Source organism: Bactrocera neohumeralis, unplaced genomic scaffold (assembly GCF_024586455.1).
Source record: "Bactrocera neohumeralis isolate Rockhampton unplaced genomic scaffold, APGP_CSIRO_Bneo_wtdbg2-racon-allhic-juicebox.fasta_v2 ctg49_3, whole genome shotgun sequence".
In the NCBI taxonomy this organism is placed as follows: domain Eukaryota; kingdom Metazoa; phylum Arthropoda; class Insecta; order Diptera; family Tephritidae; genus Bactrocera; species Bactrocera neohumeralis.
In genome coordinates this window covers 152,520-174,465 of record NW_026091970.1, presented here as the reverse complement: position 1 = coordinate 174,465, position 21,946 = coordinate 152,520, and the positions used below count along the sequence as shown (strand labels likewise).

Genomic DNA, 21,946 nt, shown 5'->3' with positions numbered 1-21,946 from the left:
ACCGTTAAATGCGCTTGCTTCAACCTCTCAAAAAACCCTGCGAACCCTTGAAATGGCCACTGTATATTCCTTTTAATGTCGGATATCCGAAAAACCAAGGGCAAAATGCGCACATAAGCTAACAAATGACTGTGTCTATTAACTAAAGCTCTCCACCTCCCCACCTCGCTGTCGCCGCACACTTGGCGCTTTGGCAATTTGTTTATTTATCCGTTGCGCGGACTTTCAATGAACTTTGTGCTTGCCAGCCGGCTAACAACGATTTTGTACTTTCATTTCCGCTCGCGCACAATACAAAGCAAACTAACTAATCTGAATAAACAACAACAGCAACAAACAATAATAATAACAAGAACAACAAATTTAATAACGGATCTGCCGATTTGTTTGGCTATAATGTTGTTTTAGTTGCATTTACGGTGTATTGTTAACAGGACTCGCCCCCTCCCCGCCCACACCCACTAACGCATTAAAATGGGCGGGTCGGCCACAATGAGCGCGTACCTTTAAATTACGGTATTGTTGTATACATATACATATAAGTACATACAGTTGTGAGTTGTGTATAGTGTGTATGTGTGCGTACTTTGGTTTGTGTTTGCTAGCAATGGTCAAATTGGTTGTTGTTGTTATTGGCTTATTTGCGAATTGCGCTAATTACCTGGAACTAAATATGGCGCCGGATTTGGCGGCGGCAGCCAATATGTGGACGATATCGACGGATACAGCTGATGGCCATTTGTGGTGGTGGTGCTGTTCAAGTTGTTGCTATTGTGGCCGCTGTTGTTGTTGTTGTAACTGTTAGGTGGTGAGTGGCGGTGTTGCACGTTTGATTTGTGGTGTTGCATGGCCGCTGTTAAAATCAAAGTGCCGCCGCCAATGCCACCCATCATGCCGGCGTTGCCACCGTCAACGATGTGTCCGCCGCTGCTGCTGCCGCCATCGTTAACATTTCCACTTCCGTTTCCGGTGGTGATGCTGTTATTAATCGCGTCATTTGCTACGCCACTGTTGTTGGGAATGCTGGCGGTGTTGTTGCTGTTGGCGCTGCTGCTGGAATTGCCGTTAGAAGTGGCGTTACTGTTGTTGGCTAGTAGCAGGCTGTTGGCAGTGGTGGGGCTGCCACACTGGTTGGCTGGCGTCGGGCTCTCCAGCCTGTTCGGATTTTTCATTACGGCCCTGCTGCGTTAAACAAATTCTTTGTTTGTGTGTGTATGTGTGTTTTAATTTCGTTAAATTTTGTTTGCTGCCACAATGTTGTTGTAGTTTGGTAATATTTGGTACTTTGTTGTTGTTATTTAATTTTTTTTTTAATTTTGTTTCAACACTGTATCTGTTAAATTAATTCTTTTTTCGTTTATTTGCACGCACTTATTTATGGCTTTTAATTTATTTTATTTCACTCGTTGTTGTTGTTGTATTTATTTTTTAATTTTCACACTGCACGTACTTGGACGCTGCGCTCTTTAGTGTAGCTAAATATTTGCATTAAAAAATATGTGTATTTATATATGAAAATATATGTGTGTGTATGTGTATGAAAATCTGTATGTATGTATGTGTGTGTATGAAAATCTGTTTGCATGTATGCATGTGTGCGTGTGTGGTGAATTTCAATTTCGCAATGCCATTTGCACGCAGTTTGGCGATATGCGCGTTGCGCACGTAGCGTCTGTGGTGATATTTTGTGTGCGCCTGCCTGTTGATTAAACCAATTATAATCGTCATTATTTTTCAATTTCGTGCTATTTAATCTCCTCCGTATATTTGACTAAGTAATTTCATTTCAATATGTACCGCACTTTAATTTGCTCATTCAATTGTCGCATTAAGCCTTATTTGATGTTTTGTTTAATCAGCTTTTGCTTTGAGTACTTTCTGTTTTTGTGTGTGCTATTGAGTTGAGGTTAAAATTGTGTCGTCAAAGGTAGGCCACTGAAAGCGTGTACAAATATTTGTCTAAGAACAGGTTGAATACTTAGTGTGCACCCTATGACGGGGCCAGAAAGCCCAGCAAAGCCAGTGGAAATGTACAAAGAAGGAGAAGAAGGCTAAATACATACACAAATATGATTGATGTATATAAGTATAACCATGTTTGTGGACAGTTACATAAATCATTCATCAAGAAAAATCTCTTTATGATATTAGTTTTCAATTGTTTTGGTCTTTAAAACACGCGATAACGCCAAAGTTTTATTAGATCTAAAACCGTTGATCCAAGCAGAGTTACTTTTTTCAATAGTTTTTTTTTACATTTTGAGACCCAGCATTTATTAGTGGATAATATTCGACCGAATAGATCACGCCCAGCATGCAGTAAAGAGCTGTAGCTGTGAGTGTACACGAAGACCGTGGATAGTCGATTCGGCGCCGTCGCAGCAACTCGGATTGACGTATGGAACGTATTGACGCATTATACGCCTAGATCTTAAATTGAAAGGGTACTAAATACAGCTTGTGCAAGAACAGAGGCCGGTATAACTTCCCAAGCTTCGCACTATGGGCTCTTGAAAAGTTCTAAGTTTTCGAAATTTTGTTCAGCGATGAGGCCCATTTCTGGCTCAATAGGTATGTAATTAAGCAAAATTGCCGCATTTGGGATGAAAATTAACCAGAAGAGATCCATTTTATACAGAAAAAACAAAAGTTTGGTGTAGTCTGTAGGCCGGGAGAATCATCGGTCCATATTTCTTTGAAATTGATGGCGGTGAGAACGTAATCGTCAATGGCGACCGTTATCGCCCCATGATAATCGACTATTTGATGCCTAAAATTGAAGCTCGTGATCTCGGCGGCTTCTGGTTTCAACAAGGCGACACTACTTCCCATACATCAATCAATGTATTTATTGAGGAAACACCTCGATGAGCAGATAATTTCACGTTTTGGGCCAGTAGATTAGCCACCAAGCGAAGTCAACTTTTGGACTGAGCAAATCCTCCCTATCAGTCGTCTTTAATAATGACGGCATTCTACTCCGTAAGTTCCCGTTTCTATCCAATACCACGGATATTCGAAATCCTAAAGAATATAACTTAAAACAGTTCTCCAATATTGCACTTACTTTGAGAGAAGACTGTGAAAAGAAGAAGGCGGATGGGCTCAAAATAGATAATGGAGTGGGAAGTGGTGTCATTTCAGTGATACTAGATACCATAAGCGCCTTTTAACTTCCAGGTCACAACAAAAGTCTTCCATGTGCATATTATAGCCATTAAAGAAAACCATCTTCTTCTGACAAAGTTCATTCAAATTCAAAGTAATGACACCGACTACATATTGTAGGAGCTGTCAGGGGGTGAAAGAAGAACAGACTTAGGAACATTTTATGTATGAATGTAAGGCTTCGTATTGGTAAAAAATCGCATTTGAGGATTTATTGATGATCTCTTCAAGCTTACAGAAATAAAACTTTTTGTATTGCTGAACTTCATCAGGAGCACAGGGTGGTTCAGGGAGAATATAATAGAGTGAGGCGATTTTTGTCCTAATGGTTACACAATGGGTATTGTAAAAGCCGACTTGTGTTCTCAGACATCCACTCTAACTATCCACCTATGTATGTTCTAGTTGGACTAAGGAGTTAAAGGCGGCTGTACGATTTTTAATACTTGATTTTGGCTTGGAAGACGAAGACCATCCCGGGCGGCTAAAAAAGTGTGAAGATGAGGAAGAGAAGCATGTCTCTAAGAAGATTGTTGCCAAATTCAAGAAGAGCTCGCCGAATCTTTGGAAGTCACTCAAACAGTGACTTTGAAATATGTAAAATAGCTGGATATATTCAAAAGCAATAAAATTGGGTGCCTTATGATTTGAGCATAGAGACTTTGAAATACGATTTTGAAAGTCAAATATGCTGCTTGAGCGTTACAAAAAGAAATTGATTTTGTATCGTATTGTGGCCTGTTATGAAGAATGGATTCATTACGACAACACTTAGCAAAATATTTTGTGAGAAACCTGGTCAACCAGCCAAATCAAAGAGAACGCTGAAAATACTTGACGCCCAGGTAATGCTCTGTATTTTGTGGAATCAGCAGAGCATACTGTTCTTTGAGCTACTAACACCAGGTGACAACATTAATGGAGAATGCTACATACAATAACTCAACAAATTGAAGTGAGTAATTGCCGAAAAACGCCCTAATTCGCAACTAGACACGCGGCAGTAATTTTCCACCACGACAACGCTTGGCTTCATGTTAGAAGACCGGTAAAAAAACTTTTGGAAAACAGATTCCGGGAAGTTTTGTCTCATCTGCTTTATAGACCAGACCTTGCCTTTTCTGACTACCATTTGTTTCGGAACGCTCTCACTGGAATACGGTTAGCAATAGAACAAAATATCAAAAGTTGGCTTGAATCAATCTTTGGCCGCCAAGCTGGTACAGCTATTTCGGGATGTAGTCCGAAAAATTAACAGAAAGATTGTAAAAGCACACTGCTTAGGATGAACAATACTTTGAGTAATATTATTGCGCATGTTTTTCCAAAATTAAAACTAAATCTCTTTGTAATGATTTTTGGTTTGAAAATACATTAATATTACACTTTAAGCTGAAAATGGCAAATGCTTCGATCAAAATCCAAAAAACTACTAAATTTTCTTTCGCGACAAACTCTTATCACCCACCCTAGTAAGCAACCAGTGACCACTGAGCTTTCTCGAAATGCTGTGCCGTTTTCACTTTTTGGTTGTTTTGCTGACGAGTATTACATATTGGCACAGAAGTGCTAAAAAGCAAAGTAGTTGAAATAACATCGAGCGTACAAAAAAGTACCGAATTGAGCCGAGGACAATGGCAACCGCATGCTTATGTGCCTCATTAGCACCTAATGAAGACGATTAGAGAAGAACAAATAAAAGAGATTATAGAGAGTTGCGGAACATAGCAGTTACAAAGCATTCGTATACGCTCGTATTAAAGTCTAATTTATAACCTGAGTATTATAAGTAAATATTGAATTACTGAAATGATGGCACAGCAAACTGAGCTGCCTGGTATCATGTGGCTACATCAGTAACTACAATTGCTTCGATAGGAAGTTGATTTTCAAAATTTTGATAGGTAAGTAAATCAAAGAGTATTTTTCTACAATTGAAACTCTTCCATAAAAATTTGTTAAATTTTTTAGGGCCCTTCGTTTGTGCAGTGGTATCAAAATTCACAGCAAAAATTCCAGAATTGAACACTTAAGATGACTGTAACGATTTTATATTCGAACAGGGTATCGATTTTGCCACTTGTGATACAAGGTAGAAGGAGTTCCGACGTTTCCTATAAAAGCTTTTGAGCAATGGTTCTGAAATTTTGCACAAGCCCGTTTCTGCCCAAGAAATTGCTGATTTGTGGAAACCGTCCACCATAGAATATGGCTGCCGTACAAACTGAACAACCAAAATATTTTTTTTTGTATGGAAAACTTTTTATTTTATGAAATATCTTCACAAAATTAGGTACATATTATTATTTAAAGAAATAGTATAATTTTTTGTACAAATTGTTTTGATCGGATCACTCTATCATATAGCTCCCATACAACCCTACCATTCAAAATTATGTCCTTGTACGAAAAACTTTTTTAGTTCACGAGATATCTTCATAAAATTTGGTAAAAATTATTATTTAAAGCGATTGTGTGATCTCCCAAGAAATTTTTCAGATCGGCACACTATCTTATATAGCTGTCATACAAACTGAACGATCCAAATAATGTCTTTGTGTGAGAAATTTCTAAGTTAACGGACTTAAAATCGTATTTCTAGTATTTCTAAGTGGTTTCGGTGTATAAAATAAAATAAAAATTTCACAGAATGAGCTGAGATGTTTTAATAAACGAAATTCTTGCTTTACACAGAATTCAAAATAAAACCCAACGGATTGCTTTTTGATCTAAATAATGCCGAGAATGTGATTATCCAACATTTATAAGTTCAACAGTGCAACGGCGTACAATTTATTAAAAAACAAACAAATGTAAATCCCATTACAATATACAGATACACATACAATTTACTTGGAATATTCGCAGTTCCTCGAAGCACTTGCTGTTTACTACTTGAAAATGCGCAAAAGCGAAAAGCATGAAGGCAAAGCAAAGAAGTGTACTCAAGCGATACTAAACTACATAAATCGAACGAAAATGTCTTTGTGAAAGTGATGGCGGCATAAATTGACAACTACTAGCGCACTATCTAGCCGGGCGGCTGGCTAAAAGCCGGTCAAGCAGCGCAAGTACATAGCAAAAACTATCCAAAAGTACCAGCAAGCGCGACTATGCGCTGCCTAAATGCTTGTCTGTCTGCTTCCTGCGCACACACACTCGGACGCATATATGTACATATATATAGCGCCTGCTTGCCAACATTTGTTTTCGGCTATGTCACAATTGATTTAGTAGACTTTCGAACTTGTATCGATGCGCAGCTTTGCATCACGTCGAGAATGGCAGCATATCCGAGCATGTTAATGTACTCCAAGTGCGCCGTGTGCCTGCATGTATGCATGTGTGTGTGTTTATTGGCCATTGCCCGGCGTATGATATGCATATATGTGTGTGTGTGTAGTTGGCGGGCAGGCATTTTAAGTGGCTGTTCGTTTTGGTCAACAATGAACTTTTCAGAATCGCATACATGACCAAATGTAAACATGGAGGTTGGTATGTGTGTGTGTGTACATGTGCCTGTGTGTGCATATATGCAAGTGCAGGCAACTGTCAGCTGGATTTATACGAAACTACATTATAAATAGGTAACTTTGTGCATATTTATTTTAAAGTGGCCGGTTGGAAGCATTTTTCAATGTTAAGGTGGTATAAAATCAGCTTTTTGAGGAAGCTAAATAACGGTACACGAATTGTTTTGTGAGAAATATGCAAACTCTTATATATCGTCACCTAAAATGCAAAACAGCGTATCGTCAAAATATCGAAAATCGCTATCTGTTATAATAACCAATATATAACCGTTTTATAACCAAACTATGAGTGTATGATAACCAGTATTTAACTATTTTATAAGCAAAACTCAAATTTTGTTTCAATGTGAGTGTGTCATAACTAATATATAACCATTTTCTAACTAAATCTCACATTTTATTACAACGTTTTTTTGTCTGTAAACTTATGAAAAGTGATGTTACGCTATTTTGCATTTTAGGTGACCATATATGTATATATTATGTATACATGTCATATATAGTACATTAAGTATTTTTTACAAAATATTTTTCCACTTTTCCGACAAATATAAAGAAAAACTATCAAAATACAACGCTGCATTTAGCCAAAATTTCCATTTGGGCACAATCCATACACACACACACATCTACTATATACATACATACATACATATCTACATATGTATTTATGTATTTCTGTTTGCACAAGTGCTATGTGCGTCGCTATATAGTTATGTACATCTGAGTATATACATATTTATATATGTATACAACAATACGGAACTGCTGCTTTAGCCCAACCGTTTGCCTGTGAGTGTTTGCCGGACTGATCGTTCGACTTTTCGGTTCGTACACTTGTTTGCTCGCTATTATTGACTCAATGGGCAAATTGAAATATGGTTGATGTCAGTAAAATGACATTCGCCGTGGTTGTTGTTGGTTTTATTTTGTGTTTGTTTTTGTTGTTTCATATGAATTTGTTGTTTTTGTTGTACATTTTTTTTTGTTTTTGCTGCTTACTTGTTATTATTGTTTTTGTTTATGTCCTACAATTGTTGTTTTATTGTTGTTTTTGTTTTTTTTTCTTATTATTATTGCTGTTGTTGCTACAGTACACTGCCATTGTCGATATGTTGCATTTTTGCCTCGCCGCACACTCACTTAAACTATTTTAGTTGCTATTTTTGAGTTTATAAGTGCTTGAGTGAAATAGAGCTGCCAGCTTTGGCATCTTATTGGAATTTAAGTACGTGTAAATATTCTTGCGGTGCAAGTAATTTGGCACAGTTTTGGGTGAAGAAATTTTATGCATTTTTTTCTTGGAAAATAATAACAATAACAACAAGAGAAAAGTAATAAAAAACCAAATCAACAAAAATAGTATACGAATTTTGTTGTAGCAGAAGTGATGATTTGTGCGCGATATTAGTCACATGCCTGCATTTTTCGTCTCATGTTAATTAAATGTTATCAAATTTGCAAAAACAAAATTACAGAAAACTATTTCGAATATTAGAAATGAGTGTTTGACCGCACAAATTTCGATGTGAACCGACAAAGAATTCTTATTAGCTTGCATTGGAAGGGTTTTATATTTAGATTTTAGTTAATTATGTACTCTTATTATTTTTTCAATTTGTTTTAACGAAAGTTTAATTAATTTTTTCAATTTTTTCTTTCCATTAAATTTTTATTTATATTATAAGTGAATTTAATATTTTTACTTTTTTATTTAAATTTATTTAATTTTTTCTTTTGATACTTTAATTTGCTAAGTATATTTTAATTAGCTTAATTTATTTTATGTATATATTTTTTAAATTTAATTTAATTTATTTTTATTTATTTTGTTTTATTTAATTTTTTAATTAATTAATTTTTAAATTAATTTGTGTATTTCATTTAAATTTCTTTAATTTTATTTTAGTTTTATTTGTTTTGTTAATTGATATTATATAATTTTACTTTAATTTCATTTAATTTAAAAAAATTTTATTATTTTAATTAATTTTATTAATTAATTTAAATTTATTGAATTTAATATGCTTTACCTTATTTATACTTTATGTTTAAATATCTTTTCAATTATATTTTTTTTTATTATTTTTTTAATTCATTACAATAATTATTATTTAGTTTATTTTATTTTAATTAATTCAAATTAAATTTAAAAGCTTTAATTATTTTATTTTTACTTCATTCTTTAATATATTTTATGTGTTATTATCTTTTTTTTAGTTTTATTCAATTTATTTTATTTTATTTATTTTTTTGTTTAATTTTTATTTTTTTTTTTAATTTATTTAAGTAAATTATTTTTTTAAATTTAATTTAGATGTTTTTAAGTCTTTAATTTTTTTTTTGAATTTTTATTATAGTATTTTTTTTTAATAATTATTATATAATTTAATAAAGTTCTTTTAAATTTTATTTAAATTTATTGAATTTTATTTATTTTATTTTATTTTTGAATATTCTTTAAATTCGATACTATACAGATAATTACATTTTATTTGGTTTAATTTAATTAATTTTATTTTATTTTATTTATTTGCTTTAATTTTTATTTAATATACTTTATTTTATTTTACTTAACTTTTAGTTATTCTACTTTATTTCAATTTATATAATTTAGTAAAGTTTTTTTTTTGTTTAATTTCACATTCATTTATATCAAATTTTTTTAGTTTATAGGAATAAGTAATCTAAAAATCTTTATGAAGAACTCAAGCGACCCCTATCGCAGACCAATTTTCAGCCTGGAAACAGAAAACTTTTCCAAAAATTAAAATTTCTTGCGATACTTCATTACATCCTCAATTAGGGCAAGTAAATATATATCAACGTATACAGCCTTGTATATATTCAGTCTTGCCTTCAACTCGAACCAACAAAGAACTATTTAGCACTTGCTTGAATAAGATCAAAATGTCGGAATTTCCACGCAATAAGTGGCATTGCAATATTTACTTATTTACATATGCCCGCACACACACAAACATGCATTTGCTACCTTGGCGACGGTGTGGGGCGTATACGTCACGCGTTTCTGAGTGCAAATATCTGTGTTATTGCCTTTTTATGCCCAAAAAGTGCATCTTCAAAATGAGGTTTATGTCAATTTCTTTCATTTCACATGTCTACTTTACACACACAGCAACACACATACTCGTATACATATCTGCGCATATGTGGCTGCAAATATGCCGCGCGCCGTAAACCGTATTTATGAATATTTTATGAGTATCTGTTTACTACTCACGCCAGCACGGTTCACTGTTTGTTTTGGTACTTTTGTACTTGCCATTTACATATTTTCGGTTAATAGGGGGTGGTAGAGAATTTTTATGTGCTGCTGACGTGTCGCTTGCCTTGCTCGCACAGTGCATATATTCCGTATTTAATTGTATCTGTCAATTTGTGTTGTACTTTTCATCCAATCGTGCTCGCATACGTGTGCAAATGCCTACATATGTATGAGTGTGTGCATGATTTTTTGCTCAAGTAGCTTCGGTCTCATTGACAAGTGACAATACACAGTTGTTGTTCACTAATTACTCGAAAAACATTTATTTTACTGGTACGAAACTGAATACAATTTAATATTTGCCTTTTAAAATGTCAGGGAAATAGTAAAGTGAACACTAGGGTGTGTAAAATTTATTGTGAATTCGATTATTTGGCGTTTAGAGCTGCCTGTAGAATTGTGAAACTTACTAAGTTTTAGTTTGTTTCATTTTAAATCGAAAAAGAATAAACTTAATTTTTTTTAATTTTATAGCTATTAATAAAAAATAATTTTTTAAAATATTTTAATTATGAATATGGCATTTAATGAAAACAATTTTGTATTTATTTGAAGAAATAACTTTTAGTAAATTTATTTAATATTCGAAACTAAAAAAGATAGTTTGAAAGTCAGAAACATAGTTCTGGTTTTGAAGGTAGTTTTTTGAAGTAGTGCAAACAAAAGACTTAAGACACAAACTAAATTTTGGTTGCGTCTTTTTCTAATTGTTAAGTATATGAGTAATAACCACTGAAGTTTTATATTGATCATAAAGATTTCTTTATGATAATTTATAATTTTGTTACATTTCACCTAATTTAAATACCTTAGTTTTACTTAGCTTACTTTAATTTAATTAATATAATTATGTATTATTTTCATTTATTTTATTTTATTTTTTAATTTAATTTTAGTTTAATTTAATTTACTTAATTTAATTTAATTTAATTTATTTTATGCTATTTAATTTAATTTAAATTTTTTTATATTTTTATTTTATTTTTTTATTTCTTTAAATTTAATGTTGTTTCATTTTTATTTTTTGTTTTACTTAATTTTATTTATTTGTTTAATTAATTTAATTTTTTTTAGTTAATTGTTAATTTCAAAACTATTTTTTATTCTAATAATTTTTTAAGATATTTTTATAAAGATTTCTAGAAACTTTTCTTTGAAGTATTCCCGGTTTTGTTAATTTTGACAAAGCATTTGGTTCTCTGCGGTCCACCCTAGTATGTTCATGCTGTGTTAGTATGTACATATAAATAGTTAGCATGCTAAGTTCAAAGATTTCTCAAATTTCCGGTGCAAATTAAAACTGACATTGGTGCAATTTTCAAACTGAGTGAACAATAATTCTTTGTGTTTTGTTTGTTCATTGGATGTAGAAAAGTGGAATCTTTTACGAAAATTCAGTATACAATTTTTCCGAAATGAAAGTTAGAAAAAAACTACTTCATGGTGAGAAATTATTGTCTTTGAAATAAGCAATATCATTTTCTAAACTTGGTTTAATAACAAACAAATTAAAATAAAATTAATGAAAAATATTATTCACAAAAACATATTAAAAAAATTTAAAAATTAAAAATTTAAATTAAAAAAATTAAAAATACATCAAAGATTGAAAAAATATCAAAACAATAAATTATAAATTAAGAAAAAAAATATTATAAAAATAGAAAATAATAACAAAAAAAATTCATGAAAAAATTATTCAAAATAATAGTAAAATTAAAAAAAATATATATATTAAATATCAAAACAAAATGTGAAAAAGTTAAAATAAATTTTACGAATAAAATTATTGAAAAAATAAATAATTAAAAAGGAATTAAAAATTTTAAAATAAAAATTCAAAATTATATCAAAAATTAAATGAAAAAAAAAAAAAATTTAAAATTAACAAAAAAAATCTAAATAAAATAAAAAGTTAAAAATATATATAACAAAATGAAGTAAATAATTTTTGTCTTTAAGAAAAATATGTATTTTAATAATTTAATGCTTGTTGCCTACTTTTTAAGTGAATTTATAATAAAAACATAAATATAATAATCGGGTAGTTAATTATTAACACGATATTTTTGAATTTTCATTATGACAAAAATTTTTAGTTTTTTGAAACCATTGAATTGAAATTTACTTTTTTATTTTATTACTCGCAAAGATTAAAGCAATAAAATTATTTTCACTATGATCACTCACAACTTTTATTTTAAATTAATGATTATTAAATTATATTTTTAAATTTTAAGAATTAATTAAAATAAAAAAATAGATAAATTATTAATGTAACTAAGTTTAAATTAATAATTAAGTTATTAACTTTTTTAGGTTTAATAATTAATTAATTAATTAAATAATTAAATTTAATTAAGTTTGAATTACCCCATTTAGAATTTTAAATATTGATTTCAATAAATAATTAGTCAGTAATTAATGTAATTTAAATTTTAATTAAGTTAATTTAATTAAGTTTAGAATTACGATTATTAAATTATCATATTTAGTTTCAATAATTAATTAAAAAAAAGAAATGAATAGTTAATTATTAACGCAATTAATTTTAAATTAATTATTAATTACCTGTCGTAATTCAATTCTCAATGTATGAAAGCAAAATCTTTGCAACATTTGTATTAATAATCTATTATGAAGATAACTAATAGCTTTGACTTTAATTTTATGATTAATCTAATATCTGTTTTAGTTTAAATTAATTATTATTGAATTATAATTATTTAGTTAATAATTATTAATTATTAAAATCATTAATTATTAATTATTAACTAATTTAATAATTATTAAGTAATTTAATAATTATTAATTATTTTTTTTTTTTTTTAATTAATTATCGTAATTTATTAACACAAACTCTTTGCAAAATTTTAATTAATATTTAGATAATTTATAGCTTATAGCTTAATGATTAATTGATGATCTATCTCAGTTTGAATTAATTATTAACGAATTATTACTAATTCGGTATTAGTTAATTTTTAACTTATTACTATTTAATTATTTTTAATTAATTACCATAATTTAATACTCCAAACTACAAACTCTTTGCAAAATTTTAATTACTAATCTTGCGACGTAATCCACACATATGAGTAATGCAGGTATGAGTATGTCACGAGAGCTGCTTGTCAGCACGAAGGCATCTTCTGACGCATATAAATAAGCAAATATATGCAAATATGTAACCATGTATGCACAAAGCAAACACTTAACTGCATGTATTTATGCGCATATTGTATGCTTTTGTAAGTATGTATTTGTATTTGAAAATGCAACGCAACGTTGCAACATACGCCGCTGCGCAAATGAACTTCAAGGTAAGGGAAAACTTAATAAACCAAAAAAAAAAAAAAATTAGGAGAAAAACAATGGCAACCAGCTTTGCAGCACGAGATGTTGGCAGATGAAGTCATTTGGCTACGCACACATACACACATGTGTTTAAATATTGAGTTGCTGTATTTGCTGGCGGGAGGAATCGTACACCAGTTTGTGGCAATATCATTTTACTTGGCTCATTTTCCAAAGTTGGTGCGACGCGTAACGCGAAACGACGTTTTGATTTCTTCAACAAGTTGCCAGACTTTATAAAATAAACACACACATTTTTCGCACTCGACTATATAAATAAAATTTGCGCTTTGTTGACAATTTCATTTGAAACCACACTTTACAGTTTACGTTTCAGGCAAATAACGTTGAAATACTCGCACACGTGAGAACACGCAGGCATATAAATAAATTACATACATACTACATATAAATACATAAATACATATAGTATATCGTCACCTAAAATGCAAAATAACATAACGTCACTTTTCAAAAGTTTAAAGGCGAAGGTAAGACGATAAAATTGAAACCATTCATATTGAAACAAAATATGAGTTCTGGTTATAAAATGGTTATATATTGGTTAGCACACACTTGAGTTTTGGTTACATATTGGTTATAATATACTTGAGTTTTGGTTATAAAATGGTTATATATCGGTTAGCACACACTTGAGTTTTGGTTATATAAGGGTTATATATTGGTTATTTTAACTGACAGTGATTTTCGATTTTGTTTTTTTGATGTTACGTTGTTTTGCATTTTTTAGTGACGATATGTAGATATGTTTATATACAATGTATGTCTAAGCCGCTGTAAATATACTTGTAAGCCAAGCAAAGTCAAACCGCTCGCTTAATTGGTATGTGTGTGATGTGTTGATGTATGTATGTATATACACGTGTATTTTCTCTACGTATTTTATCACACCACTTTCGTCGCGACATATGTACATACATACATATGTATATACATATTTACCGCCGCGCGTGTGTAGCGTAAATCACTTAGTGTCACTAGAATAATGACAAATATTTAATGTGCTCGTTACGTGCGTGCAACTACAACAAATATGCAAACTTACACCAGCATGCAGGCGTCTATATACACATACATATATTTGCGTGTATTTGTGCTGTATGCAAACGCAACGTTGCGTTGCCACAAGGCAACAAAGCAAGACGTTGTTCAAATACACCGACTCTTACCACGTAACACATACAGCGCACACAGCACAGAGCTTTCTTATGCAAACACACACATACATATACATATATATGTATTTAAGCACATTTAAGTAATGTTGTATGTTTTTATAATTGTTTAGACACTTCAAGGCACACAAACACACGCGCGATTGCAAGCATTTTGACGTTTGAACACGCGATAAACGATTTTTGCTCGCTTTTTATTGTTTTCAACTGGCACTGCTTCGTAAAAAACTAAAAAAAAAATTTAAAAAAATTACAAAAAAAAATTTTTTTTTAATTTCAAGAAAAGTTCGAAACACATTTTCAAAAAAAAGTTAAAAAAAAATTTCAAAAACAGTTCGAAAAAAAAATGAAAAAATATACAAAAAAAGACAATTAACTGTTAGCTATTATTTCTAAATTCAAAAGCGTCAATTTACGCTGCTGGGCGCGTATCTAGCGCGACGATTATCAGTGGCGCACTAAAATGCCACAAACTATGCCGCCGCTTCGCATTGCGCGCTCAAAGCGACGAGCGCTTTCCACTTATTGAGCGCTGAGCAACAGGTAAATGCCATGTACTACAACACACTATAATAATACGACAACAACAACCACTAAGAGATACGCGCAAAATTTCATATTGTGTCTAATGGATATGACAAATTTTTTAGCACCGCCATAAATACAGCTTCGGTTCGTATATATTTATATAGTACACACACACATATATATATAAATCTGCACACACACGCACTCACTTCTAAACGCCCGTACTCTACGTACTAAGTACTCGCCCGGCGTATGCTCACGAACACAATACAAGCCGTTGACATACAATAAATTATATACTGCACAATATTCATATAATACTTGTATGTATATATATAAGTTTGTATATAATAATATGTATATATAGCTTAGCGCCTGCTGTTGCCGGTGCGCGCTGTTTTGTTGTCGTTGACGTTGCTGATACTAGTGCTGTCGGTAGCGGTGAAATGCCGGTGTTGTCGCAGCGCTTTGTGTTCGCTTCGCTTTAAACGCTGACGAATGACAAACTGACGTGACGTTTTGCAGGCCTAGCCCATTTTAGCCAAACCCACATAGCTATATACAAACAAACAGACATATATACACACATACATACAACCGAAAACACACAAACACACAATCAAAAACAGAAACAGAAACACAACCACACAAACAAGTAAGCGCCTATATACACCGCATATGAGTTATAAACATCCGCTCATCCAACCATCCGTCCAACCATCCATTTATCCATCCATACGTACATCGTTCGAATACGAATTACTCGCGTATTGTCTTGCCAAACGTATCGCTCGCTTGCTGCCAAATTGTTCATTTTTTTTTTTTTCATTTCCACACCGTTCTCATAGATGCGTGCACGAGCGAATGCATGTGTGGCTCTTTTTTATTGTTCCGCGCTGCTCGTTGCTCCAAGCAGCTTGCATTGGTTGAGCATATAAAAAGAATATGCTTTGACCACACAACAAAAATAATTTAGAAATTAGAAATAAAAGCACGTATATGTACATATATATACGTTTCTGATAAAGATTTGATAACTTTAGATAGTGGCATTTATGTATGTGCCGTATTCCAGTAAAGTGAGCTTAGAAAATACAGAAGACTACGTATGTGGATTTCTGACCCAGTGACTTCTTTATGCTTATTGTCTTTTTTGACATCAAAGGCCATCGTCCACCATGAATTTGTTCCACTTTGACAAACCATCAACGGTAAGTTTTATATGGAAGTCCTCAAGATACGCAAACGAAGGGTCAATCGCAGCCGATTGGAAGTTGCACCACGACAACGCCCCGGCTCATACCGACTTTCTTTCAAACAGCAACCTAACCAAGGCCAGCATGCCAATGCTTCGGCAACCGCTCTACCGCCTGGATGTGGCCCCCGGACTTTTTTCGTTTCCATGCCGCAAGACGCCGATGAAAGGTAAGCATTTTGAGACGGCAGTGGGGATCCAAGCAGCATGCGCATCTCTGCTATTCCAGAGAATGCCTTCCGTGACGCCTTCAATGCTTGGAAATCGCGCTGGCAGCACTGCATTGACACAGAAGAAGCCCCTAATTTGAACGTTTTGAAAGAATTATAACGATTGGTTCAATAAATAACAAACAATAAATCGATTCAGTCCTATTACTTTCCGGACAAACTCTGTATAACGCTATTGCTACTATCGAAAAAAACCAAAATGAGTTCATCTGTGCATATTCACTTTGTCGAAGGATTTTGGTTTTGCGGGCTTACAAACTCTAACTCGTGGCAAGAATTGAAGCCGAAAGACCATCAGGCGCATCACAAATTCTAGAATGGGCCTAAAATAGGATGGGCACTGCTCCCGATTTTTATTAAAAGAGAATTTTGGTTGAAAACAAAAATCTTGCTTTGGGAGCGATAAGAATCAATGTACGCCGTCTCATCGTCAAAAAGAGCACTTTCTTTACGGAAGGGTAAAAGATTGGGTAATGTTTGGTGGAGGGGTTGACTATCAAGAGCTCGCTATCAACTCCAGCTTCAGACTTCAAAAGTTGTTGCCGTTAACGTAGCAGTAGATCTATTGGTCCAGAGTGCAGCCTGCTTCAGAGAAGTGACCATTCACTCTATACACTATCCTTGTACGCATTAATAGTGCTCGAGGATTGCCTAACCTCGATATCAATAGCATCGAGTGACTTTGTGATAAGATTCGTATGTATGCCGGGCCGCGAAATCGCAGGAAATTGCAAAGCTGATGAGCTAGAAAAGAAAGGCACCACGCTATCGGTGGAATGAGTATTGCTTAACTTATAAGTTCGAACACAGACCTTTTTTTCTAGGGCTTCACAAAGAACTACACATTGCAGTCCACGTGCGATCTTTGATCTTCCAACTTTTCTAACTTTCACCAACACCAGGAGGGGATATTGATATAGAAAATCATAATAAAGTCAAGTAAGAAGGGACTTATTTCAAATTTTTAGGTGTCAGATGACGAGGTGTGAGTTTGACGGTCTCGTATCATGGGATCTATGTACATTGTGTATATCGGTTAAAACCCTGATTGATGACACTTAAGCCAGTATAAATGTGGGAGTTCAAATGAGTTCCTTTGATGCTTTTATTTATTTCAAATTTCCATATCACAACCGCAGTGGAAACATTGACTAAATTCCTGCATCTTGAACTAATTAAATTTGTCTAGTCATAACTGGTCATATCTGAGAACATACTCGTAGTGTATATGCAATATGTGTTCTGTACTTTTTTTACAATATTATAGTCTATGTAAAACCATAGAAAAATTGAATCACTATTAAAGTTCTAAAATTTTATTTAACATATTGATGCTTATTATAATAATTGTGAATTTCTCAAAATCAATTATTATAATTAATTATTTCCATTAATTAATTATTTATATAAATTCCATATAAATAAAGTATATTAAAAAAAAGGAAAGAAAATATATTAGAAATTAAAAATATATATTTATTAGCGAGCAGCTGCAAGCAGTTCTCCTATTTGAACTAAATGTGCGAAAAAACAACAATTACTACTCAAGCCTTGAACTTAATTATTGTGCACTGACTTCGGCAATAAAAGCTTCAACGGTGGGTAGTCTGTGTCATGAAATTTTTGTAAATTCCGGAAACCTTAAAATATGTAGAACAATTTGCCATAATGCCATGAAAAAGTGCCTTCAATTCGGCTGTAAATGCTTACTCGACAAACACTCTATTTATTTTTATAACTTTTGTTATTATATACAACTTATACAACATACATACATACATATAGTTGTGAGTTGTTGCAATTATTATTGTTGTTGTACAGAGTTTATCGTATTTCAGTAATTTTAATTTTTAGTTTCGTTTAAGTGTCATTTTTTACTCAAGGTGCTTGTAAGATTATATACTCGCTCTTGAATATACATATGTATGTGCACGTGTGTGTGCGTGTTCATGAATGTATTAATAGAAGACAGATGTGCGCGTGTTTTCTTTGGCAATTGGTTAACTAAAGGCAAATTGCACACGTTTTCAAATATGAGTTACAAATGAACATATTTGCTCGGATTTTAAGTAATAACTAAAAAAATTTTAATGAATTTTAGTTTTTGCTGGAAGCTATCGAACTATTCTTAATTTTTAAATTTTCTCGAAACTAATATTTACAAAAGTTTGAGTAGAAAATATGTTTTTGAACTTGAACAATTGTTTACCATAAAAATATGTTCACAAACTTTTACTCTAAAAAATTATATTTTTTTTATAAAATGAGAAAAAAATGCAACAAGAAGTACAAATGTATATTGAAAGAATTATTAATTTTGAATATCTGTCTGAATATGTATTTGTGCATTGTTGCTATGTCATATTATTTACATACATATATGTAGGTATAAATGTTTGTTTTTCTACCCTGCCGGAAAAATTAATATAAAACCAAGTGAAAAGGCTCGACAAGCTCGATATTTCTAGGCAAAATATCGTTTTGTGAGCTTGAATTCTTTACAAGTACATGTAACAAAACAAAACTAAGGGGCTTGTATGCCCGTTATTGGCATTTATACCAGAGTACTGAATTTATATCAGTTAATTCTACTTATACCAGTTGACTTTTTATTGTAACAAACAAAACTAAGGGGCTGGTATTCAAGTTATTGGCATTTACACCTGTTTACTGAATTTATACCAGTTCATTCTACTTATACCAGTTGACTTTTTATTCGCTTCTTCAACAAGTTATACAATACAATCAAAAAACATTTTCTATTTCTTTATTTCAATCAATAAAAATTATACCAGTTTATTGTTTGACTCGCCATTATTAAGGCTTCAAAAAGAATCGTAGCCTGATTTGATCTGATTATAATATTTTGTCATATACACCGCTTTATTGAATTAATACCAGTCAACTATATTTATACCAGTTGGCTTTTTTATTCGCTTGTTCAAAAAGTTATCAATACTAAAACATTTTCTATTTATTTTATCTAATTAATAAAAATTATACCAGTTTATTGTTTGACTCGCCATTATTAAGGCTTCATATTATTGATTATATTGATTATATTATTTTGTCATATATGTATATTATAAAGCGGTGTTTATTGAATTTATACCAGTCAACTATATTTATACCAGTTGGCTTTTTTATTCGCTTGTTCAACAAGTTATCAATACAAAAACATTTTATATTTATTTTATCCAATAAATTCAAAATATACCAGTTTATTGTTTTACTCGCCATTCTTAAGGCGTAGCAAATCTTCGACTGATTTGATATGATTATTGATATTTATAATTAATTTCAGTTTGTTGAGTTTATACCAGTTCAATGCATTTATACCCGTTGGCTTTTCTATTCGCTAGTTCAACAAGTTGTAAATTCAAAAATATTTTCAATTTAATTTTGACAATCCATTATCGTAATATAAATTTATACCAGTTTATTATTTTACTCGTCAGTCTTAAGGCGCAGATAAACGAAGACTGGATTAAACTGATTATATATTTTTGACATTTATACCATTTTATTAAAATTATACCAGTTAATTATATTTATACTAGTTATTTTTCTCACGCTTCTTCAACAAGTGGACAATTCAAATACATATTCTGTTGTTTTTTGTAGTTCTATTTATTTTATACCAGTTTCTCGATGGATACCAGTTATTTCTTTTCAAGTTAGCAGTTCAATTACACGTTCTGTTCTTGCCGGGCTATTTATGTTGCACCCGTTTCTCAATCAAACACTTTTCTAGAAATTTTATATCAGTTCATTACATTTATGCCAGTTTATTGTTTGATTTGAAACTAGTGGTTAGAGATTTGAAAACAAATTTTATTTGAACATAAAACTCTGTTTGATTTATACCAGTAATTTGTGCACTTCGCTTTTTTCAAGATTTAGTGTACTTGACAGCTTCTACCAATGCCTATCGGAATTATACCAGTTGTTGTATGATAAGCATCTCTAAGCTTTTGTGAATCAAGCACAGATTTATGCAAATATGCTCACGATACATTTCCCAGAGAGTACCATTGGTAATTTTCTGCTTGGGATGCTGAAAATACTTATATATACATATGTATAAACCACGTGATCATGCATGTCAACAGCAACGAACCGTAATAAATGAAAACACTTGTTTAAATAAGAGTAGAATTTCTTTATATCTATATGCATATACATTGAAGTATATACATATGTATATACGCATCTATCTATAGTATACCTATATATAAAATTTGAGTTGTTTATAAGTAAACGATCATAATTTATATAATTCTTCAATTTCAAGTTCAAATTTTGTTTTGTGAAGATTGAATGACTTTAAAACGAGAGAGAGGTTTCATAAACTCGCAAAAATTTCACAATTTCTTGAAATGACAGAAAGAGACAGTATCACTCCGTTAAGCTAGAAAAGACAGATATAAACTGCTGATAGCTTTAAAGCTTTATATCTAACTTTTTCAAGAATATAGATGTACATATGTATATCATGGCAGGCTATACTTATAACTGTGATTGAATTTTCTTAATACAATTTTATTAAACTCTCAATATTGCTTACTCTAGAGGTTCGAGAATAATTTCATCACATGGCGATTAAATCACAAATCAAAAAGCTTACATACATATATATATGTAACTCGATTATGGATCTCATATCCGAAAATTTATTAAATACGCCCACAAATATTTCTTTAATTGAAATGCAAAACGCGCGTTCAAGTAAAAGCCAAAACAACTGATATCCAAAAATGATTTGACGTTGCATATAATTTGTCAAAAAAGGGATGAACAATGCAAATGCAACAAAAGGCTGTGGAGTAAGGAGAAATGACACACCCTAACGATGGCAGCTCAAACCGAAAAATCAATTAAAAAATACAGTACTGATTAATAGAGCGTCGATAAAACCGCAAAAAAATTCAAAGAACATCGGCGAGAAGTCACAATAATAATTTAAATTTGATTTACGCTGTTTTGGGAGATATGGAGAAATCATAAATGGTATCTTTAAATCATGTGTGTGTGCCCTATAGGAAATATAGGACTTGTGAAATTTATTAATTCCATACAGGCTTTATATCGATACAAGCGCAGCCACCTTCAGCGCTAGCAAATCACACAAATTAGTCCACGGCAGCCGCTATTTGTTGGGCATGCGCGAAGTGTTTAACATCACCCAAGTATCCGCACATATACATATATATGAATGAATATATATCTGCACATCTATGAGGTATCTATGTGCATATGCATGTGGCCGGCATGCTGACTGAAACGACCTAGTCACAAGTGCTTCTCAATCAGAATTTTAATTATTATTTTCAATTATCGAAATGTGCGCGCCCGCTTTGTGGGGCCAAGTGGCAAAGACGCCAGATTCA

At 31.9% G+C, this 21,946-nt stretch overlaps 1 protein-coding gene across 8 annotated transcripts in view; it reads right to left on the bottom strand.

The window, feature by feature from the left end:
- Positions 1-21,946, bottom strand: part of LOC126767269 (CUGBP Elav-like family member 2) — a 186,200-nt gene that overhangs the window by 80,170 nt on the left and 84,084 nt on the right. Inside the window, exons 1-3 of one of the 8 annotated variants that reach the window (XM_050484836.1) lie at positions 14,921-15,008; positions 14,538-14,771; positions 662-1,475 (exon numbers count right to left, since the gene is read on the bottom strand). The exons of 5 other annotated variants lie outside the window; for them this stretch is intronic. In XM_050484836.1, the coding sequence (XP_050340793.1) occupies positions 662-1,172 (511 nt within the window). In that variant the 5' untranslated portion in view covers positions 1,173-1,475; positions 14,538-14,771; positions 14,921-15,008. Of the gene's footprint in view, positions 1-661; positions 1,476-14,537; positions 14,772-14,920; positions 15,009-21,946 lie in introns of those variants that run through there. 2 more of the 8 variants (XM_050484837.1, XM_050484835.1) reach the window with 2 other exon arrangements.